The sequence below is a fragment of the Urocampus carinirostris genome, chromosome 3, assembly GCF_059441175.1.
Source record: "Urocampus carinirostris isolate Australia breed hairy pipefish chromosome 3, RoL_Ucar_1.0, whole genome shotgun sequence".
NCBI lineage: Eukaryota > Metazoa > Chordata > Actinopteri > Syngnathiformes > Syngnathidae > Urocampus > Urocampus carinirostris.
The window spans coordinates 33,841,498-33,862,614 of record NC_142351.1 but is presented as its reverse complement, the minus strand read 5'-3'; the positions used below and the strand labels follow the sequence as shown (position 1 = coordinate 33,862,614).

The 21,117-nt window shown below is 39.1% G+C and overlaps 1 protein-coding gene across 2 annotated transcripts in view; it reads right to left on the bottom strand.

Annotated features, from left to right (window-relative positions):
• ptpn11b (protein tyrosine phosphatase non-receptor type 11b) overlaps positions 1–21,117 on the bottom strand; it is a 29,100-nt gene that overhangs the window by 6,680 nt on the left and 1,303 nt on the right. Inside the window, exons 1-8 of one of the 2 annotated variants that reach the window (XM_088331555.1) lie at positions 15,204–15,404; positions 10,835–10,957; positions 6,689–6,883; positions 3,265–3,457; positions 3,066–3,182; positions 934–1,047; positions 446–542; positions 171–250 (exon numbers count right to left, since the gene is read on the bottom strand). In XM_088331555.1, the coding sequence (XP_088187681.1) occupies positions 171–250; positions 446–542; positions 934–1,047; positions 3,066–3,182; positions 3,265–3,457; positions 6,689–6,883; positions 10,835–10,957; positions 15,204–15,247 (963 nt within the window). In that variant the 5' untranslated portion in view covers positions 15,248–15,404. Of the gene's footprint in view, positions 1–170; positions 251–445; positions 543–933; positions 1,048–3,065; positions 3,183–3,264; positions 3,458–6,688; positions 6,884–10,834; positions 10,958–15,203; positions 15,405–21,117 lie in introns of those variants that run through there. The other variant, XM_088331556.1, reaches the window with a different exon arrangement.

The following is a 21,117-nucleotide window of genomic DNA, read 5'->3' as shown; positions in this document are numbered from 1 at the left end:
ATTTGTAATTAATTTGAGTCTCAAAAAGATGACGTTCATTTATTACACCTAAAACCACTAGGGGGAAGCATATCATCAAAATTATTTTGTATCAAGGATGACCAAAATGTTTTTAATATAAAATGAACTTCAATCTATTTATCGCGTGAGGCGTCACAAAGCAGACTGACTCGAATGTAGTTGGCGTTGATGTAGTCTGAACCAGGAACTTCTAGGTCTGCATCTCGGATTTCAACACGAGTCGTGTCGACTGTAAAAAAAGAAAAAAAAAGAAACCTCATTAATCCAGGGCGCAACTCTCTGTGACCCGACTGATGTTTTCTGGCTGTGTCTGCAAGTTATCGCAGCCGCAACAGAGGCTTTGTCTGCTTTGTCTATTTGTGTCACTCTGTCTTTCCACAGGAAGCCGCTGAGGCAGGAAACGGCAACGAGCTGTGCGACTCACAGGGGAGGATATTCTTGTATCTGTTTTTACTCTTGTTTTCTGGTTTCATGCCTTCCTTCCGGGGATACAGCAGTTTACACTCTTGTTGTTGAAGTACCTGTGGGGAATCGGAGAAAGGGGAGATTGCTGTTTCTGTGTAAAGACGAGCCGCGTACAGGATTAAACCTGACAAAAAAGTCAAGTATGACATCTGGGCAAAAGTTGAAAACTGCAAAACGGGAACTTTGTATCAATCCAAACAAACCAAGTGTGAATAGAAGAAAACCTTTCGTTTGATTAATGAAAGCATGTCATTAAATTAATTTACTGCCCGCCCAGTAAAAATGTTTGACATCTATAGCCATCAATGAGAACGAATGAGTTAAGAAACTAAATGACCAAGATACTGATAATGTTTTAATCTCTGCTAGCTATAGAAGCAAATTATCTTGAGGACTGGACATGCAATGCCGATAAAGTTTCTTGTAATACCTTTCAAAGTGACATACCTCAAACTCTTCCCAAAACCCTTGTTTGGGCTTCTCTGAATTATCTGCTACCTTGTTTAGCTCTTGTACACGATTCTCAATGTTGGCTGCGTTTATCCTTGTTGCATTGAACGGCTGTTGAATAAGAGGATAGGACGGTTATAAACAGAGCAAAGCAAGTAGCAAACACATACATTCTAGCAAGCATGCCAAGTTAGCTGAAAATGGTTGGAGTGATGGTTATTAATTTTGTGTATTTGGTTATTCAAAATATGAGTGTTTTTCAACCAGTGAGCTAGTGTGCTCTCAGACTTTGTCCAGTGTGCTTCAGGAATATCCCAATTTCATTGGAGCAAAAAACCATGCCATTGTTCACGATCTCTCCTTTCTTCCAGGAATTAGCCAGTAACTGTAACCTTCAACCATATCAGTGGGTGGCAGCAGATTACCAAGTTTTTTATTTTTAAAAACTAATTATCTGCCCATAAGGTAGTACGGTACATGGTGTTTGAAAGTGTTTAAGATTGCACTGCAAAAATAATGAAATAAATCGAATAAGAACCAAATTACAAGGTAGTAAAACAAATTCCAATAGCAGAAAATTCTGGCTAACTTTAAAGCATTATTTTTATTTTTTTTTCTCAAACAACAAGATAGAAATATAGTAAAACTTAAAAAACAGATTTAAAAATTGATAAGCTTATCCTTTTTTAATAATGTACACTGCAAATGAGATTTCATTGGATGGCAGCTTGTTATTTTGATTATTATACCTCACTGTTGTTCATTATTTTGACTAATATGCACAATTCTACTGTCACATTTGGCCAATAATGTTGATATTCTTTGATTTTCACACCCTTTAGAACGGATCTGTTTTCTTACCAATGAGATTTAATATAAAGAAAGAGCTCAGAGGAGGACTTTTGGATCAGATTTTGAATTGGGCATTGTGAGAGTTTGGTTTACAGTCCGCTGATGTTCTCTTTGCAAGTTCAAAGTTTATTCATGTCTTCTCTTCTTATTTTGAGCGCCTACTACTAAACTAGAAACTTATCAAAAATACAATCAACTCCAAAAACAACAGCAGAATTATTAACTCAAATAAATAACCTGTAACTACTGTGACCACAAATGATAAGACATTTTTCAAACCGTCATTTTAGGTAACAAGATAACTCAAGATTTAAAAAAGCCGATCAAACTGGTACTAGCAATTTTTTTTTTTTTACTTTTTTGCGGCATGATGTGCCTTGAGATTTTTAAATAAAGAATCGTGCCTTGACTCATAAAAGGTTGAAAAACACTGCAATACATTACATTATTCAACAGTCCGAAACTTGAAGAAATTAATGAAGCACCTGTATGTGTACTGTACGATGTATATGTTTTGTGTGGACCGATGTTTTCAAATTAAGCACATTTAAAACCCCAGCGTTTAAGATCCGACAACTAAATGGCACTGTTGTATGGTGGGTACAAGGGCCAGTGCCACATAGCAGAGCGTACGGGCACTGGACAAACATGGTGGCGCCCTAAATGTGGAATCCACTGTGTAAAAGAAATACAATATTCTCCACTTATGATTTTTTTTTAAAAGCAACAGTGTTGTGATAGTTTATATATTAATGTCTAGTATTTAATTCAGCTCGGTGGCCTTGGGTGGGGGTATGGCGCCCGCCCCGAGACTGGGAGGTTGTGGTTCAAGCCTCGGCCGAGTCATACCTAAGACTTAAACATTGGTACCCGTTGCCTCCCTGCTTGCGTTCAGCATTAGGGGTTGGAATTGGGGGGTTTTGTCACCTAATGACTCCCAACACCTCAGTTGGGTCAATCGAGGGGGCTGGGAATCCCCTCCTCTGTATCAATCTCCCAAAAAGAGTCAGAAAGGACTCTAGCCACCTCCCACTAGAGGGGTATGGCTGTGGTATATATATATTTAATTCAATGCTTTTTTTAATGAATATATTTGTTGCACTAAATATTACACACTGTCTTATGAAGGGGCAATAGATTTTAGATCTAAGACAAATGATTACTTTCCCGCCTACAGTACGTCAATAGTCTTTGACTGCTGGATACTGAAGCATTGTCATGATAAAGCGTACGATGGAGTAAAGAACGAGAGCATGTGACTTTCTTTTTCATCAGACCTGTTTGAGGTGCACTACAATGCCGCTTTTCTCCACCATCGGATTCTTCTTGTAGTGATCTACCAGATCTGCCAGGGTATCGAAGCGCTCGCCTCCACCGACGTCGTATTTGCCGTCCTGCTCGACAACATTAACCAAAGCTTAAATGCTAAAAACGGCGACGATGCTGATGATGGTAAAAGAATATGTTATGAACTACCTGGTTCCGGATCATCACGTGGGTGACTTTGGTCCTACGGTCCACGTTCTCGTGTTTCTCCTCATGAGTGAGAACTGAGAGCACAAAGTCGCCCGGTTTGCTTTGGCTCTCTCGGACCAGAAAGCTGCCCGTCTTGCCTTTTTCGGTGAGCAGTTTCTCAGCATCTCGGCCAGAGAGGTGGCCATGATACCACCTGGGAGACAGATAGATCGTCTGATTTAAAATCTTCAAAAAGGAATGATAAAAGACAATACAATTTTGAGGACATTTTTAATTTTATTTTTTTCTGTATAATTGATTTTTCAAATTTATTTTAAACAATATAATGATTGATTTATAATGTGGAAATTGTTCAGAAAACAAACTGATATGAAGTCTCATAGATCATGCAAAAATAACCCTTTGCGCTTAATTTGCCACCAATACGTAGTATTGTAAACAGTAAACGTCTGTAATCACAACTTGTACAGCAACCAATTAAGCATTTTGGCAACCAAATATTTAGATGTAACACATGATATAAACGCTTAGTATAAGTTTTCAATGATTGAAATCAAGTTCCTAGATTACATACGTGGACTTTGCTTTAGTACATTTTAAAACGGTTAATTTTTAAAATGATTAATTAATTAAATTAATTCAATGTATTGCCTAGCCTGAGGCAACACTCACAATTATGATCAATTGACAGTCTCCAGTTCAACAAAAACAGGTTTTTGCAATGTTGTAGAATTGAGATGTTTTACCCCCTGTTAAAATTGATTTTGGAGTTTCCCACATGAAGGAAAGGAAGGACAGGAAGTGATGTCACATTGGGAGCATTATTTGTTCAGCCTAGTTAGACGCCGTTAAACTTTACGAAGATGAAGAAGGAAAAGAAGTAAAAGGAGAAGAAGAAAATGAATGAGGAGAAGGAGGGGGATGAGAATGAAGAAGAGAAGCAGAAGGAGAAGGGGGAGGAGGAAAAGAAGAAGAAGGAGACTTGGGAGAAAGAGAAGGAAGAGGAGAAAGAGGAGAAGCAGAAGAAGAAGAAAAAGAAGACATTCTCATTGACACATGGCATCATCACCATCAGCAGCCATATCTGCCGTTGTTGTTTCTTCGACCCCATCGTCTGTACGATTCTAAGGGTTTCCTTTTGTTGATTAATATTTTCGATGTACTGTATTTTATTTGTATTGTACATTTTGTCGATCGCTTGTGGTGTTGTTACAGACTCAATGTATTTGGATTGTAAGTTTCAGTTTTACTCTATTTTGGATTAAAGTGGAGCTTGGACACTAATCTTGACTCAATACTTTAAGAGGAGTTAAGCTACTGCTAAATTATGTACCACACACACACACAGGGAAAGCAGAACATGAGTTAATGCATGAAAAAATACAACACATGTCAAACATGTGTTCATTTTTAGTGTAGTTCAACAAAATTTTACTTGAATTATACGCACCTTTAAAACAAAGCCATTTTTATTACCGTCCACATCTTTACATTTCTCAAGGGGACTTTCTCAAAAAAGAGCAAGAACAAAAATCAAAATGGCTCAGCCCGAGGGGAGAAGGTGTTTTTGGTGAAGACAAACTATCAAAACGAGCGGGAGGATTGGAGATGAGGAAGGCTTAACAATGTTCTTCCTTCCCGTGAGAGAAATGGCCTTGTGATGCTGCTGCGGGGTGTCACAAGTCCTGCAAGCAGATTCCTACTCGAACTTCAAGATAAATTGGAGCTGGAAAGTATTCCAAATGGAATAAGGCTGCAAGGACAAAATGTAGGACAAGCGAAGTCACTCTGTGTGGTGTGTGATGATTCAAGCAACACTTCAACCCTCAAGACACATTATTGTCACGTTTGGGGATTAAATGGATCATTACAGGGGGTTGAAATGGAACACGTATTCCCTTAGAATCTTCAATAATCTCTTTTATTTGAATATGTTTTGGAAATTGAAAGATTAGTTTGGTGGTGTTCCAAAATTAAAAAGAATGGAGATGGTGATTCACACTGTTTAACTCAGGTCCACCATCAGAGACCAATGACCTTCACGAACATTCATTATATTAATGTTAAATAGACACAGTGTAATAACTGACCACTAAATATTTCTGTATTGTGTAGTGTAACCTAAAGGCATCAGAAGAGAATGAAGAAGCCGGATCACTACTACAAAAATTTGTGCAATGCAGGTGAGCCAAGGCGGGACGACTATAATATAATGTGGTTTGTGCCATTAGTCTGCCTTATCCATATTCCTTGATCATCGCAAGCTTTGTTTCCATGGTTATTATGTTTTTGCAAATTCCTTGATCATTAAGGCAAGCCTTGGACCCATACCAATATATACAGTACAAAAATAGAATAATGTATCACCAACTCGCAAAGTCTTTACAAAGCACACAAAACTCTGAACTGAACGAAGAGGGAGAGAAAAGCAATGTCGGAGGGTGATCAGCCTTTCAGCATCTTCATGATTCCAAGATGCAAACCAATTATAGACCAGCATTTAATATGACGTCGGCCAACATCAGACATGTATCTCAGGGACTCCTCTTTTGCACAAACATCCCAAATTTTGAATGTCAAACGTTTTTGGGCATGGGATTTTTTTTTTAATGTGATATAACCACGGTCTGGGATGACTCTTTACACTGTAAAACAACAGCGACCAGTACTATTTGTTTCACCTTTGGGAGCAAACACCCTACCCCAAAAAATTTCCTGGAGAGGGATGGGCAACGCCAGGCTGAACCGCAGGAAGTGATTCTCTTACAATCCTAGCGGTTGAGGGATCTGTGAACCAAAACCGAGTGCTACAAAGCACAAGTAAAAAGACGAACTACCGAGACTCACAGTGACCAAACTGACACTTTTTCCTTTTAATTTTTCCCACAGCCTTTGACTAGGTTTTAAGGCAGACCTGGGCACTTCGGTCCTGGAGGGCCGTATGTTCTGCATGATTTTTGAGGTTTCTCTGATCCAATACAGGTGATTCCAATCACCAGTATCGTTAACGAGCACTTGCTAGCTTGCTAACGAGGTTATAATTTGTATCACCTGAGTTAAAGAAGAGCAAACTTCAAAATCTGGCAGGACGTATGGCCCTCCAGGACCGGAGTGCCCCGGTCTGTTTTAAGGTGTACTCTAACATTACATAAAATTAATACAAATTTCTTGACCCACGAGTATTAAACAAAAACTATTTATTAGATCATTAAGTAAGTAAGTTCATATATTTTCTCTCCACTCTCATCCTCTCTCTCTTAATTGTAAAATATGCTGAGAAAATTGTTTTACTTAAACGCAAATTAAAAACTTTCACTCACAGAAAGACACTTCTGTGGAGTTTGATTGTGGTCATATTTGCAACACTGACTCTGTGCATGTTTGTACAATTTTCAATTTGTCAGTGTGTCCATGAAATTGTAACCTTTCAGATGTTGGATCTCTGCAGTTGAGCGGATATTTGAGTTCAATGACGTGGCCGTTCTTTTCGCGCAGCAAGTCCTGCTGTTCCGTGTAGTACTGCACCAGCTCGGCCAGAGTGGCAAACTTCTCGCCCCCGTACAGGTCATAGTAGTCCCCGGAGTTCTGGATCTTGATGTGAGTCACCTCGTCGTGGCGCCTTAGTAGTGAAAGAGACATTCAATACTTATTTATTCGATGTCCAGATACACGTTTTTACTAGCAGGCGTGTGAAAGTAACGCCTACATGTGTGCTTGCATATGTAAAATATAGATTACGTTTGTTTGCCAGCACCCACACATACAATATGACTGGATGAGCTTATCAAGCCATCTGCTGCATTTTGAGAAAATAAAAGGAGAAATGTGTCAATTGGTAAATATTTCTACCCTTTTTCATACAAAATAACATTTGATCATTTGTGCACATGCATACACTTATACGTATAAAGTATAGTAATGTGTGATCAGGGCCAGCGTAGAAGGAACCGGATACATATTCACACGCACTATATATGGTATTGTATATGGAAAATATTTGTGAGCACAAAACACATTCGTGTATTTAAAAAAAATGTTTCCCATTACATCACACAATAGTTGCACAAAACTAAGACCATACACAAATGTTTTAAAACTACAGTGTAGCAGTGTTTGTTACAATTATTGCAGTTTCAGTTTTGTCAGAGCCTCATTCGTTTCTTTTTTAAAATAACTAAAGAAAATATGAAAATATGCCTAAAAGTAACCTGAAGTCATTTTACTCTTTTTTTTCTCTCCAAAAGCACATTCACCGATGTGTGCACAAAGAAATCACAACCAGCGCTGCAAATAAAGCCAGGGCCATGTAATAAGAAATTCATTAGCATAGTAACATTTCTTTCTCGGAGCATTTTTAATAGTTAAAGAGAACTCAAGGAAAAACACTTGGAGGAAAAACTTTAGAACAAGGAGCAGATGAAACCAGACGGAAATTGAGTCCAATATTTACAATATTTAATCCTTTCATATCCATTGTTCCGATGAATACTACATGAGTGCATGAATATAAGATACAAGATTATAAGCCTTGTGGGCAAGATGATTGTTCTTTGTGTTTATATAAAAAAAAAATAGAGTTAGGTGCTTCATTTGAACTCGTCTTGCTATTTAAACTAAAATGTATTCCCTTGCTTAAACTTTTCTGAGCCCTTGATGGCTGCAAATGGTCTAAAAGCAGAATTTATTTTTCAATCTATAAACTGGGAATCAGAGTCAGAAAATATAAAGCGAAAACCTTTTTTTTTAACTGAGTAAATCACATAATATTACACACACGTTGGTCTATGTGCAAACGTGCACAATGGCTCTCTTGGTTAGATTTTGAGTGGAAGTGACTAAGACGAGAACAACTGCTAATTGGTTGATTGATTGGTATCACTGTGAAGCGAAGCAATACTTCCGGTTTGCATGCTTGTTCTATCCTTTTATGAGCCAATGCATTCTCTTTGCATTTCCTGTTAATGGCTTAATAGCATTAGCATTGACTCTTGGCTAAGTGCCAGAGATCCATAGTCATGTCTAAGGCCCAGATCAACAGTCAGGCATTTGAGACTGCTTTTACTTCACAGGTAACTTGTTCTCAGGGGAATGCTAAGCTCAAATGTATAAATTATTTACAGTGAAATTCGGGCCATAAGCTGCAACCTTTTCCGTAAGCTTTCAACACTGCGGCTAACTTATGCATTTTTCTAAAAGCCGCCATGGGCTCCGGAGCAGTAAAGGGAAAAGTGAGACACGTGGAATATATGTGTCGAGTAAGACGCAAGTTTACTGTAACTGTGCTTTGTGCATGAATAAGACTAGCATGCACAGGCTCTCATAATGGAAAATGTGTCAGTCGGAAGGGGAGTGCTAACTACCATTTTGGGAACAATTTTACGAGTGCTTTTATTTATAAACTGAAATAACGTGGCGAAACGATTACAAGAAGCAACGTCCCAAAAAAGCAGAAATGCTTTAGGTGGATTACTATTTATCTTTCGGCATTATCGTATGTTTTGGAGTAAATATTTTTGGGATTCTATGGATTGTCCTTGACATAACGAAGCCATTTTCGCAGACATTCAAAGACGTTGAAGACGGCCAGGGGACATAATAGTGAGTTATACCGGCTTTCTAGTTTTTGGGCATATTGTTTCAAACTGAATGGGATATTTCTCTGATGAGTATATTTTGGTCATCATATCTCAAATTCCAAGAGTTTAAGCTTTCCAATGATATGTGGCATGACATATTTTAGTGACTGGTGACATTGTAGAGACACATATTTGTTTATCAAAAGTCCTGCGGCCCACCGGTAGGCTGTCAGAACGTCAAGGGGTTAAGGTACAATATACTATTAAAAGTCTTTCTGTGTACAGTCATTCTTTGTAAATATCTCAAGTTTCAAAATGGGCACATGCGGCACATAATCGGGTGCGGCTTATGTATGTACAAAATGTTTTTTCCTTTAAAATTGTGCTGTGTACGGCTTATGATCTGGTGCGCTCTATAGTCTGGAATTTATGATACTCGTGTTATTACTTTTTTTGCTTATTGTGATATAAAATTAAACAAGGTAGGCTACAGGAAAGTTTTTCATAGAGAATGAAACTGTGCACTGTATAGATACCAACCAGACAACATGTGAAAACGGAAATATCATTACATCAATGCAGGCACAGAAGCTTTACTGTATTATCAGCTCCAAGCACAAGGAGGAAGGGGAAAGTGGAAAATTTCACACACACAGACACACATACACGCTCATTCAGTAACTATGGCAAGTGTCTAATTTTACTCACATCTTGCCATCTCAATAAAATGAGTTGGAAACATAACTGTTGTGGTTCAGAGTACTGAGTAATTTCAAGTAAAGCAGCCGTGGCAAGGTACCCAAGATGGTTGTTAATGTGCTGTGTGATTCCTTCAGAAAAGCCAACTTTTCACAAGCATTTTTAAACAGGCAAATTGTTGCATGGAATCAATCCAAGCATTCTTGCCACAGAGAGGGGCTGGATAGAGCTAAATACATCGTTTTTTTTTCTATTACATATACCGTATATCAATGGTGTCTACAACTAGCTAGCTAGCATCTGCAAGAAAATACATCTAGACAAGCAAGACATGAAACCAAGTTTGTAAAGTATACAATGTTGGACCTGAAAGACAAATTTGCATATTATTAGCTCGTAGCAATAGTGTGGATGAAACTAGATTAAGGTTGTGAGCGATTCCATAAACATTAATCAAATACTTAATTTCTTTCAAATAACATTGTAAACGTGTTGGACACCACACACATAATAAACCCAGCAGAACTATTTGTGTGGGCTTTATTGTAGTTTTGTAGGGAAAATAATACCCCTCCCCTTTCGTTTATCTACACTTGTTGTGTTAAAAAACAAACACATAAAACAAACAAACAAATAAATAAACAAGATGACAGACCTGGAGATAGAATAAAGGGGATGTTTTTCCACAAATATGACTCAAATATTAACTGTTTAATGTATAGTGATTATATAAAACATTGTGTTAAAACTAATAGAAACCCCATTTACAGAAAAGTGCAAGTAGAACTATTTGTGTGAGCTTTTTGATATACTTTTGTAGGAATATATTTACCAATCACGCGGTGTGAATGAGGCGTAATAAAGTAAAGATTTTGTGAGGACCCCAAGGTAGATTATTTAAAAACCTTTCCATGTATTGGTATGGTGCATCAAAAGCCAGTTTAGGCTTTGACAAATTAATTTCTGTATGGTATGTCAGTCTCAGTAAATCTAAAATGTAGATAAGGCACAACTTTATTGTATTGCATTTGCAATTTTATATTCTGATGTGTTTATATTTGCAAATGTTTTTGCACGCATTTATGCATATGCATGTTTATTGATGCAGGCTATCTATCTATCTATCTATCTAATGTCATTATCAGTAACTTTAAAACAGCTAAACAGCTTCAAAATCAGAGGCTTCTCTGCACTCACAACTGTACTTTGTACTTTTTGGGAACAGTAGAGTAGAAATAAATTGCTGGTGACTAATGATAAGACGTACAGAGAAGTAGATTAAAGAGCATAAACACCTGACTGAAAGGGTGAAATCCCCTGGATTGCTCTTGCTGGGCCGAGCAAGGAAACTGCCGTGGACACCCCGGGTCAACAGAAGTTGTTCTGCTTCGATTCCGGTGATGTTAGGGTGGAACCACCTGAAAGCAAAACAAAACGGAGTGACTGTTTTTATTTGGGAATGTGTTTTGGCACTGAAAGAATCACAACCCACACCCAAAAAATAGAAAATACAGTACACATCTCTTTGAGTAGGATATATCAAAATTAGAGGTAAGATCGGGCCTAAACTGTGGAAATTTGGAGGCCTGCCTCATTGAGATAAAAGAGTGGATGTCACTCAATTTCTTGCGTCTTAACTCTGAAAAGACCGAAATGTTAGTCATTGGTCCATCTAAATGCCGTGACTTATTCTCAAAAACTGCTGTGAACATTGACAAATGTCACATCACACAGAGTGACTGGTGTCATATTTGACCCTGATCTATCCTTTGAAATGCATGTAAAGAAAATTACAAGAACCGCTTTCTTCCATCTTCGTAACATTGCTAAAATCCGTTCAATACTGTCTCAGTCGGATGCGGAAATTATAATTCATGCGTTTGTTACCTCCCGTCTTGATTACTGTAATGCACTACTCTCTGGTCTCCCGAAGTCTAGAATCAAGTGTCTTCAGCTGGTACAAAATGCCGCAGCGAGGCTTTTAACTAGGACAAAAAAGTACGATCACATAACACCGATTTTGGCTAACCTGCATTGGCTCCCAGTTAGCCTTAGATGTGATTTCAAGGTTCTCTTAGTATAATACAAAATCATACATGGACTTGCTCCCTCTCATCTTTCAGATCTGATTTGCCCCTATGTCCCGGTCCGAAGCCTACGATCTGAGAGTGCCGGTCTTCTGGTGATCCCAAGAGCAAAGAAGTGTTCTGCTGGTTCGAGAGCGTTCTCCATCTGGGCACCGGTGCTGTGGAATGCTCTTCCCCCTGAGATCTGATCTGCAAGCTCAGTGGAAATGTTTAAATCTAAGCTTAAAACTCACTTCTACTCCATAGCATATGAATAACCTACTCTTCTCGTCGGCTGAAAAATAGTCTGTGTAATATAGTGTAATAATCTGTGAAGCCCTTTGAGACTCTTCGTGATTTAGGGCTATACAAATAAAAATGACTTGACTTGACAAAAAAAATAGTCTGAATCATAAACTCTTAACTCTCTTAGCAATTACAGTACTGATGCTCCCCTACTTAAGACCATTCGACTTACTAAAACGGTAGATACGATCATTTTTTTGGGATGTGTAAAAATATCCGGACATTGCTGTAAATTAGATTTTGTATTGTGTGCACCTTTTTCAGAGTACAGGACATTACTGTAGTTCTTCTTCCCACTACTACTGGCGTGTGGTGCTGTGAGAGGTGACCCAGCATCCACCCCGAAGAAGAAAAATCCGCTTCCTCTTCCTAGTTCGTGTGTAAACATTCTATACTGTATCTCCAGCGCACTAAGAACTTTTTATTGTTTAATATCTTGTGCATCCATTCAATATGGTCGGTGTAAAGTGTAAAGAAGAGGCGAGCCGTTTTTCTTTTTTAAATGAAAGTGGAATATCGACGCTTGATACTGTTGAGTAAATGGCTGGATCGCTTTTTGTCGACCACTTTCTACCGCAGAGGAGAAGGTCGCCTAACTCCTAAAGCTCATCTTCCAAAAGTAAGTTAACTTTATTTATATTTATAGAGCATATTTCTATGAAATGTTTATTTTTTAGGACAAAAAAATGTTTTTATTTTATGTTGTACATTCACCTTGAGCGTCTTAATTTGACAAATAAAGAGAGTATTTGATATTTGTAATTTACAACAGCTGAACATTACAACATGAGGATTGATGAAACATGTAGTTTAGGTTCTAGGTTCTGATGAAATTGTGACAAAGCCACAAAGTGGATCATCTCTCATCAAAGACCATACAGCTGTTCCAAAATGCACCAGACCTGCATCCCCACTAGGCTGCATTAAGTGGTCTGAAAATGGGAGATGAGTAAAGAGGTGGAACTTCTATTCATTGAAACTCAAAAAGCACATACTGTAACGGCAATAATACATTTTACAATAATGAAGGTTTTAATTGTGGCTACAAAATGATATTGACACTGATTCAATGATTAAATGTAATGTCATTTACATTTATTTAGTGAAGATCTACTGTGCTGAGGAACCACTGAGAGGTCATGTATGTCATCTGGTGAACAGATTACTCATTGTCGTTTTTAATCCTTCACAGATACATACAGAGAAATAATAACTGTGGGGCAAATTAAAAATTGTGGTCTGTCACTAATCTATTTTTAATCCCTCCATCCTAGCACTGCTGTCACTAAAGAAACCACGAAAACAATGGGCATGTGCTTGAGGCGGTGACATGGGATTCTAGTACAAAAAAAATGAATCTCACACAATTGTACACAAATCCAGGTCAATCAAACTTAAGCTCAATTTAACATTTTGAAAGAAATACAGTCACACTAACAGGGAATGCAATTCATAATCATTATTTGGATTAAGCGTTACACAAATTTGACAGACTTGACATCAGTACAATACGATACTAACAAGGACAAATCAGCAATATATTGAAGGCTCATAGACTGTTACTGGATATTCATTCTTAAATAAAATTACAAAACTACCAAATGCCTTAAATAATTTATTCAAGCAAGGGTTAAATAATTAATCATTGCAAAACTTGTAACGCATGGTGGGTTCTGCCAAGGAGAGTTATGGACGATCATCCCTGGACAGGATAGCTAAAGCAGAGAGCCTATAAAGTGTGTGACAAAAGTTGCAGCTTGTCGTCCGGAAATTACAGAACTCATTACTACCACAGTGGTATCCCTACTTACAAATGTCTCCACATAAGAAAGTTTCAAGTTACAATGTACCTGAACGGAAAAATATTGCCTCTAGTTACAAAGGCGTTTCTGGATGCAAAGTCAAAATACAATACAGTCCGTGCTACAGTTCGCCGCTCTCCAGAGTTCTACCTGGCAACCGGTGCGTAGGCCTGAATCCATACATGCTCTTCGTGTCTCCTTCCCGGCATACTCTTCATGTTCCCTTTTCGCTCTGTAAACAGTCGACTGTATGGTACCGCTACAAAGAGTTATCATTTACAATGGACCCCACGGAAGACATGCAGAAAAGTGGACAAAGAGACTTTTTCTGGCCATCAAAACAAAATAAGAAATAATAGAAAGGTATGAAAACACACACTTTGCAGGTGGAGTTCAGAAACGGCAAGGAAGAGGACACCGCCATAATTCCATCAGCCCAAATTACAGATATTTTGGCAAAATTCCATAAAATCTTGGAATTTGTGGAAAGAAATCACCTGGAAAAAAAAAGTGTTGACAAGTTGGGCTATAGTCCTTATGATGTCTGCCTCGCGCATTTCCGAAGGATTGTCAAAAGCTGGCAACAGCAGACGTCATTTGATCAGTTCTTCAAGAAACCCGAGGCAAAAAACACTGTTGAGGGCCAGTAAACAAAAAGGCCAGTAAAGAGGTAAATTAATATTTTCATCATTTCCTTTATTCTTTGTTTTTTTACATTATGTGCTTCTCATTTTATGTTTATTGTCCGGTAAAATCTAATTCATTTAACATGTATTTGTTTCATGTTATGATGCTCATTTATGATTTATAAAAATAAATATCAGACTTTTCAGGGTTTCAAACAGATACGTGCATTTACATTCAAAAGGCGTCTCTCCTTACAAATGTTTCAGGAAACAAAGCTACTTTCAGAACGAATTAAATTCGGAACTAGAGGTACCACAGCACTGAAGTTGAAGCTGAAGTAAGAAGTCAAAGGTGTCTTCCAGCATTTAAAAGAGGTCACATTGTGTGGGGTGGTGCTGTACTACGAAGTGTTACAAACTTTGGCCAAAGCCACAAGTAATTTCAGTTGAGTTGAATTGTGATGAAAGGTAAAAAAATACTCCCAATAGAAATCATCTACTTGTCAAATGGTCACTATTCATATTTAACACATGCCCGTAATGGCGAGGTCTGGTTTACCTTTAAAGAGAGGGAAGACGCTATACACCGGAAAAAACAATAACAAACGTCAACCAGATGTTGAAGCTACTGTATTTGAGTCGGATCAGGAGGCTCCTCATGCTACTGGTAAGCATGCAAACAAGTACCATCTGTTTCATGTAGGAGAGCAAACCCCTACCTTGAAAAACGGCCACAAGAAATGGGCCCTGACGACCATAGTAGTTAAGGGATCCATGAACCATAAGGAGAAATTAGTCAAACTAAACAGTATTTTTGAAATTGAGACTGTGGTCAAAGGTTGAAAAGGAGGATTCATTGCCTACCTCACCATCCTGGTCAAAGCCTTCCACAACTCATTCCTTCTCATCAGATTTTAATCAAGTTCTATTACACAAGTGAGGCCAGTAGGGAGTCAGGACAATACAGAGACAAAATGAGGTTGGAGGGCATCATGGTAGCTTCAAAGAAAGGTGCCAGTATTTAAGTGTCAGGTTAGCTCCATGGACAATGGAAGCATTGGTGCTTTACACAAATGTACAAGGAGAGGGAGTGTGCAGGGTCAGGAGAGGGGCGGAGGATTTCTAATCCGGGATTTGGACGAACGTGAGTGAGTCTGATAGTGCAAACAATCAGCAATATCAGCGCCCTCCCTCTTTTTCCCACTTTAAGCGAATGTGGCGAACTTAGGCTGACTGGTCTCACCAACTTTCTCCAGACTGGTCAACAACAAACAAAGCCAAGCCTGTGATGCCAAAGCCAAAAGAGCTTATTACGGTCATGATGCCGGGCAGACTCTGCCAGAACTGCAAAAGACCTGGCTTGATCATGTCGGGAGAGCAAACACGACAGCTGTGTCACCCGTGCCTGGAGATTACATCAAATCGTGTATAGCGTAGTTACACCACATCATAGTTGGCCCGCACCAAGATAACCTCCCACCCCCACAATCCAGCCAATTCAGTAATATGCCATGAGGCTATTTAATTTTTGCCCTATGGTTGAAAACACACTATAACAAAACGTTTCAGACTGTACAGAGGATGACCGTGCAATGACCCTGGATTTTAAATGGATTATGGGTAACTTTATTAACAATTAAAATTTTAATTTGAGTTTTCATGCATGTATAGCTAAATATGAGGGGGTGTAAATCTCTCCACAAGGACAATTATATTACAATGTGGAAAGAGATAATCTGTTTTTTTTTTTCAATGTACTTCAAAAAAAAAAAAAAATACCATGGGGGGAAAAATATATCTACAAATCTACAATTGTCGGTTGATGTAACCTCTGCAGACACAACATTATAAAATACGTAAATGTTTATAAAATATTGTTTAACTATGATTAATATAAAAGAGATCATTCATTTGTTACCATAAAAAAAACTTCTCCTCCACCTAAGTCCTCACAGATCAAATGTGAAATTTCTGGCTTGTGTCAGGCTCGGTCCTGCAAATCAAATTAATTGGTCGGGCTCGGGCTGGGTCAGGCTTGAATACAGACGGGCCTTGGTCAGGATGGGCTAGATTTCTTTTCAGGCCTGATCTTACCTCTAATTTTTTGGTTTTAAACATTGCTGTTGTTGAGAAAAGCACCAAAGCAGAAACTCTTACAGACAACATAAAACAACAACAAACAACTCCTAAACTTTGTGGTACAGGCAATAGAGAGTAAATAGGATACAGTTACATGCAATGGAGTAAAAGCACAAATTCTTTTGAGCACATACTGTACACTTGTGTAAACTGTGGAGTGGGTTAAGTTAGACCATTAGATGTCCAATATAGTTCTAGTTTGTTTGACGCTATCACTCCTCCTCCTCTGAACATGACTTCAGGAGCTGAATGAGTCAGGGCTTTCCAAGAATAGGATTTCCTTTGACAGCCACCATGTGACCCACTTTCCTAAATGAAGCCTCAAGCAACAAACCAGATGAACACAAATGAGTGGTTGATATTTCAAATAACCTTGTTTGGCCTGATAAGACGTCAACAGAAGAAAGAGGGCTGGAAAAAATGTTTCACAAGATAGATATACTGTAGGCAGCTGACAGCTTCTGGGCCTCAAGTTGGTTCAGGGGAAAAAGGGGCAATGTGCGCATCCAGCTGCTGCTTAGCTTCTTATGTAATGTCTCTAGTCTTGACCGTCTATTTACAGCATGCCGGTCTAGCCCCGCCACCAAAAGGTGATATACTTAGACGCCCAGGCCCAGCTTCAAGGTCCCCGCAAGGGCTATATTGGTGGCAGACAAGTTTGGAGTGTGGATTTTGGTAATGTTGTGACGTTGATATTTTTAGCCCAGCTGACGAGCTCTGGTATTTACACGCATGCTGACGGGATGCTTCTCACTCTAAAACCACACATGACTTCATCAACATTTTGCCATCAAGCTACTTGGTAGTTAAGAAATGTTTACGACGTTGACATTTTCATTCCATAATTGAGCAGTTTCAGTAATTTCCAGTTTTAATTTTTAAATAACAGAAACTTCTATTGTATGTGCTGGGATATATGGCTTTCGAGCCAGATCTTTTCATTAGTACATCTTATTCGGAGATGAAACAATGCAATCATAATCTTCTCTGTGCCGTCCATGTTGAGTGTATGCGAAGCCAAAGCTCCACAGAATCCCTTGGTCTAAAATATATGGGGAAATATTTCAACTACATTTTACACTCACTGTGTTACACCTACAGACCCCGTTTGTACTGTAAGTCTCAAAGAAATCCTATGTATGGAAGCTCATTAAAAAAAAATCAATTTTACTGTTGAGACATTTTGTGACGAAAACCTACAGAACAAACTGTTAACACCCAAAAACGCCAGCCAAGCACCCAGAGCAAATTGATTGGGTGGGTGGTAGAGAAGGGCAATCCCCTAAATACATCCGTATAATTCTCGTTTGCAGTATTTGGTGAATTCTTTACAAGTAACTCAACTCAAACCTTGTTTTGAAACCATTATTTAAGACCAAAAACGATGGTCAAAATAAGCCTCAACACTCTAAGTAACTGCGAGAGTGACAAATTTTAAGTAGTATATTTGTTGATATGGGACACAGGTTCTGGCATTATTATTATTATTAGCTTTTGTTGAAAGAGCCTGTTTGGGTAGTTTTGATGAATTTTGTCCTAAAATATATGGTGTGGCTGTCCAATCTAAAAATAAACCTAAATATTTTATTTTCATCGCTCTTTGAGTCAAAACATTTCCCGACCCTTTTTATTGTATTGCTTTTCATGCACCAACAAGAATCCTGGTGCATTCCAACTAAGCAATATGTGTGCACAAATCATGGCTGTACTGGAGATTTTGCCAGTGTTATCTTATTCATACAGACGGTCAGTTGTTTTCCTGCAGCCCTTGACAGAAAAATGACTCACTCGTCTCAAATGAGTCTCAATGACAGATGCAGTTGCTCCATTAACAAAGTGGGCTATAACGGTGCCTTAATAATGAAAACGAAGCAAAACATGGCATTACTTCATTTTACAGTCGGGATTTAATGTGGTGTGTGAGAAAACCAATTTCATTAAGATTGAGTCACACATTGTCTGTTGTAACTGTGAGATTTCATATCAGAAAGCCCAGAGGCAACACTCATGGATGTTTGAGCCACTGCCACAAACCATGAGCAAGGCATGAAATCTCACACTTGGTGTGTTGTGTGCTATATTGTATTGAAACCTTTCGAATGAACACAAAATAAATTAAAATTAAATAAGTCAGACGGCAATGCGGCTGGGTGGTTATCACGCAGCCCCATAGGGCAGAAGACTAAGGTTCAAGTCCAGCTACTGCAGCCTCCCGGTGTGAAGTTTACATGTTCTCCCTATACAATGGGTTTTCTACGGGTACTTTGGTTTCCTCCCATATTCCAAAAAGGTTAATTGGCCGGCTCTAATTGTCTGTCTGTGTGTCCTGCAACTGGGTGGCTTAGTGTCCCCTGCCAAAAAATAGCTGGGATGGTCTCCAGCACCTCCATGTCTATACTGAAGATAAGCGGTGCAGATAATGGATGGATGGATTGCATAAGTCTCTTTGGGACATCTAGCCCCAAAAGACTGCCATACTGTTTTCTGCTATCTCAGGACAATTCACTCTTTCCGTCCTCCCCTTAGACAATTTAGGAGACTCCAATTAACCTAAATTCATGCATGTGTTTGCTATTGTATATACACGGAAAAAGCCAATTCAGGCACAACGAGATCATGCAAATAGCATTCAGGAAGATTGTTTTGTGGAATCAAACCAGGCACATCAAAACTTTGATACTGTTGAGCTAACCAGTCGTTTTATGTTATGATGCATTCCAAAATCCTTCTGTCGTCGTTTCAGAACCTAACAGTCAGTGACATTGATTTTCATGACTTTAAACACCAACAACAACCCTTGGATGAAGACCTGGGGTCAGAAAATGACCCCATTGGGTTGTTATTCTCCAAATTCTTGACACAATGCCATTAGTATTATTGCCCCCCCCCCCACTAATTTTCGACCCTACTCATGGAAGAGTGTATGTACTGGTAGGTCATGCATTCCAAGGGTTAATGAAGCACCTCGGTTCCACTGACCTGTTTAGAACCTCTACAGTGATTTTGTTTTTTTGTGTCAACTATAAACTCCGGAAATGCAAAGAAAGCAATTTTCTGAAGCGCATGATGCACGGAACTATCCCAAGAGCAGGCATCTCCTGGCGTCAACATTTCCCAGGTGACCTTGCTGCGGGACGAAATGCTGATGCACGTTGATAAGTCATTAGTCTATAGTTTAAGAGCATGTGCTGAGTGTTTGCAACCACAGCTAAGCTTTGCCACAGAACATTATCTAAGTATTTAGGGCATCATTTTAGAAACCTTGTCTTAAATCTAAATACAAATATGTCGCTGATATCAGGAAAACGTTTGGGTAACAATTTGGCAAATTGAAGAAATGTATGGAACCCGCATACATTTCATTTAATTGTTAGTAATTACAAAAAAAACAAAAACAAAAAATGTGAACTTTATGTTTGAAAAAGCATGCAGGTTTATGTAAGGTGACTCTTTTGGAGGCACAAGGTTACAGACCCACGCTGGTAATTGAATCCCCTATACTTTAGAGTATAGTGATCATTTATGCATATTTCCCTGGCCAAACAACTAACAGAAAAATCTAAATGTGTCAAAACCCGAACAGACGGTGGACCCAAACGCGTAATGTTTTCACACCAAGCTTTGTTTTACGAAAACGGGTCAGTCATGCGCAGGAACACAAACACCAGCGATTCGGGGATCGCTGGGCAGAAGAAGTGAGACAGAGAAGTCAGGCGCAGAAAAACAGGTAACCAGGGGCACACGAGATCGAAACTGGACAGGACGGACGGGATCAATTCCAGATCGGGATACACGAGCAGATACTGGACAGACGGGATCGATACCTGATACAGGATGAACAAGCAAGACACCAAACAGGATGGGACAGGCACTGGATACTGAATACACGAGCAGGATACCGGACAGACGGGATTGATACTGGATACAAGATGCACCAGCAAGATACCGGACAGGACGGGACAGGCGGGATCGATACCGGATACAGGTGCACGAGCAAGATACTGGACAAGACGGGACATCCGGATTGATACCGGATACAGGATGCACAAGCAAGATACCGGACAGGACGGGATCGATATCATATACTGGATACACGAGCAAGATATCGGGCAGGACGGGACTGACGGGATCGATACGGGATACAGGATGCACGAGAAAGATACCGGACAGGACAGGACAGAATCGATACCGGGTACTGTATACAACAGCAAGATACCGGACAGGACGGGACAGACAGGATTGATACTGGATACTGGATACACGAGCAAGATATCGGACAGGACAGATGGGATCGATACCGGATACTGGATACACAAGCAGGATACCAGACAGATTCAAAATGAATGTCTTGCAAGTGCAGAGGTTTGTTGACGGACAAACCAAGAGTGGATGAGAGCACAGAGTTTAAATAGGAGGGGAAGCAATCAGGCAATGAACAGCAGCTGGCGCCAAACGAGCGGACCCAGGTGAGGGCAACGGGCAATCGTGACAAAATGTTGCTTTCATTTTAATATTTATCATGAATAAAGGGTTTGAAATTAAAAAAAAAAACAGTCTTAGTTTATCAGCTTAATCAACAAATCAATTGAATTTCAAAATAATTGATTTTTACAGGCTGCTCTTTCTTTGTTAAAGTGAC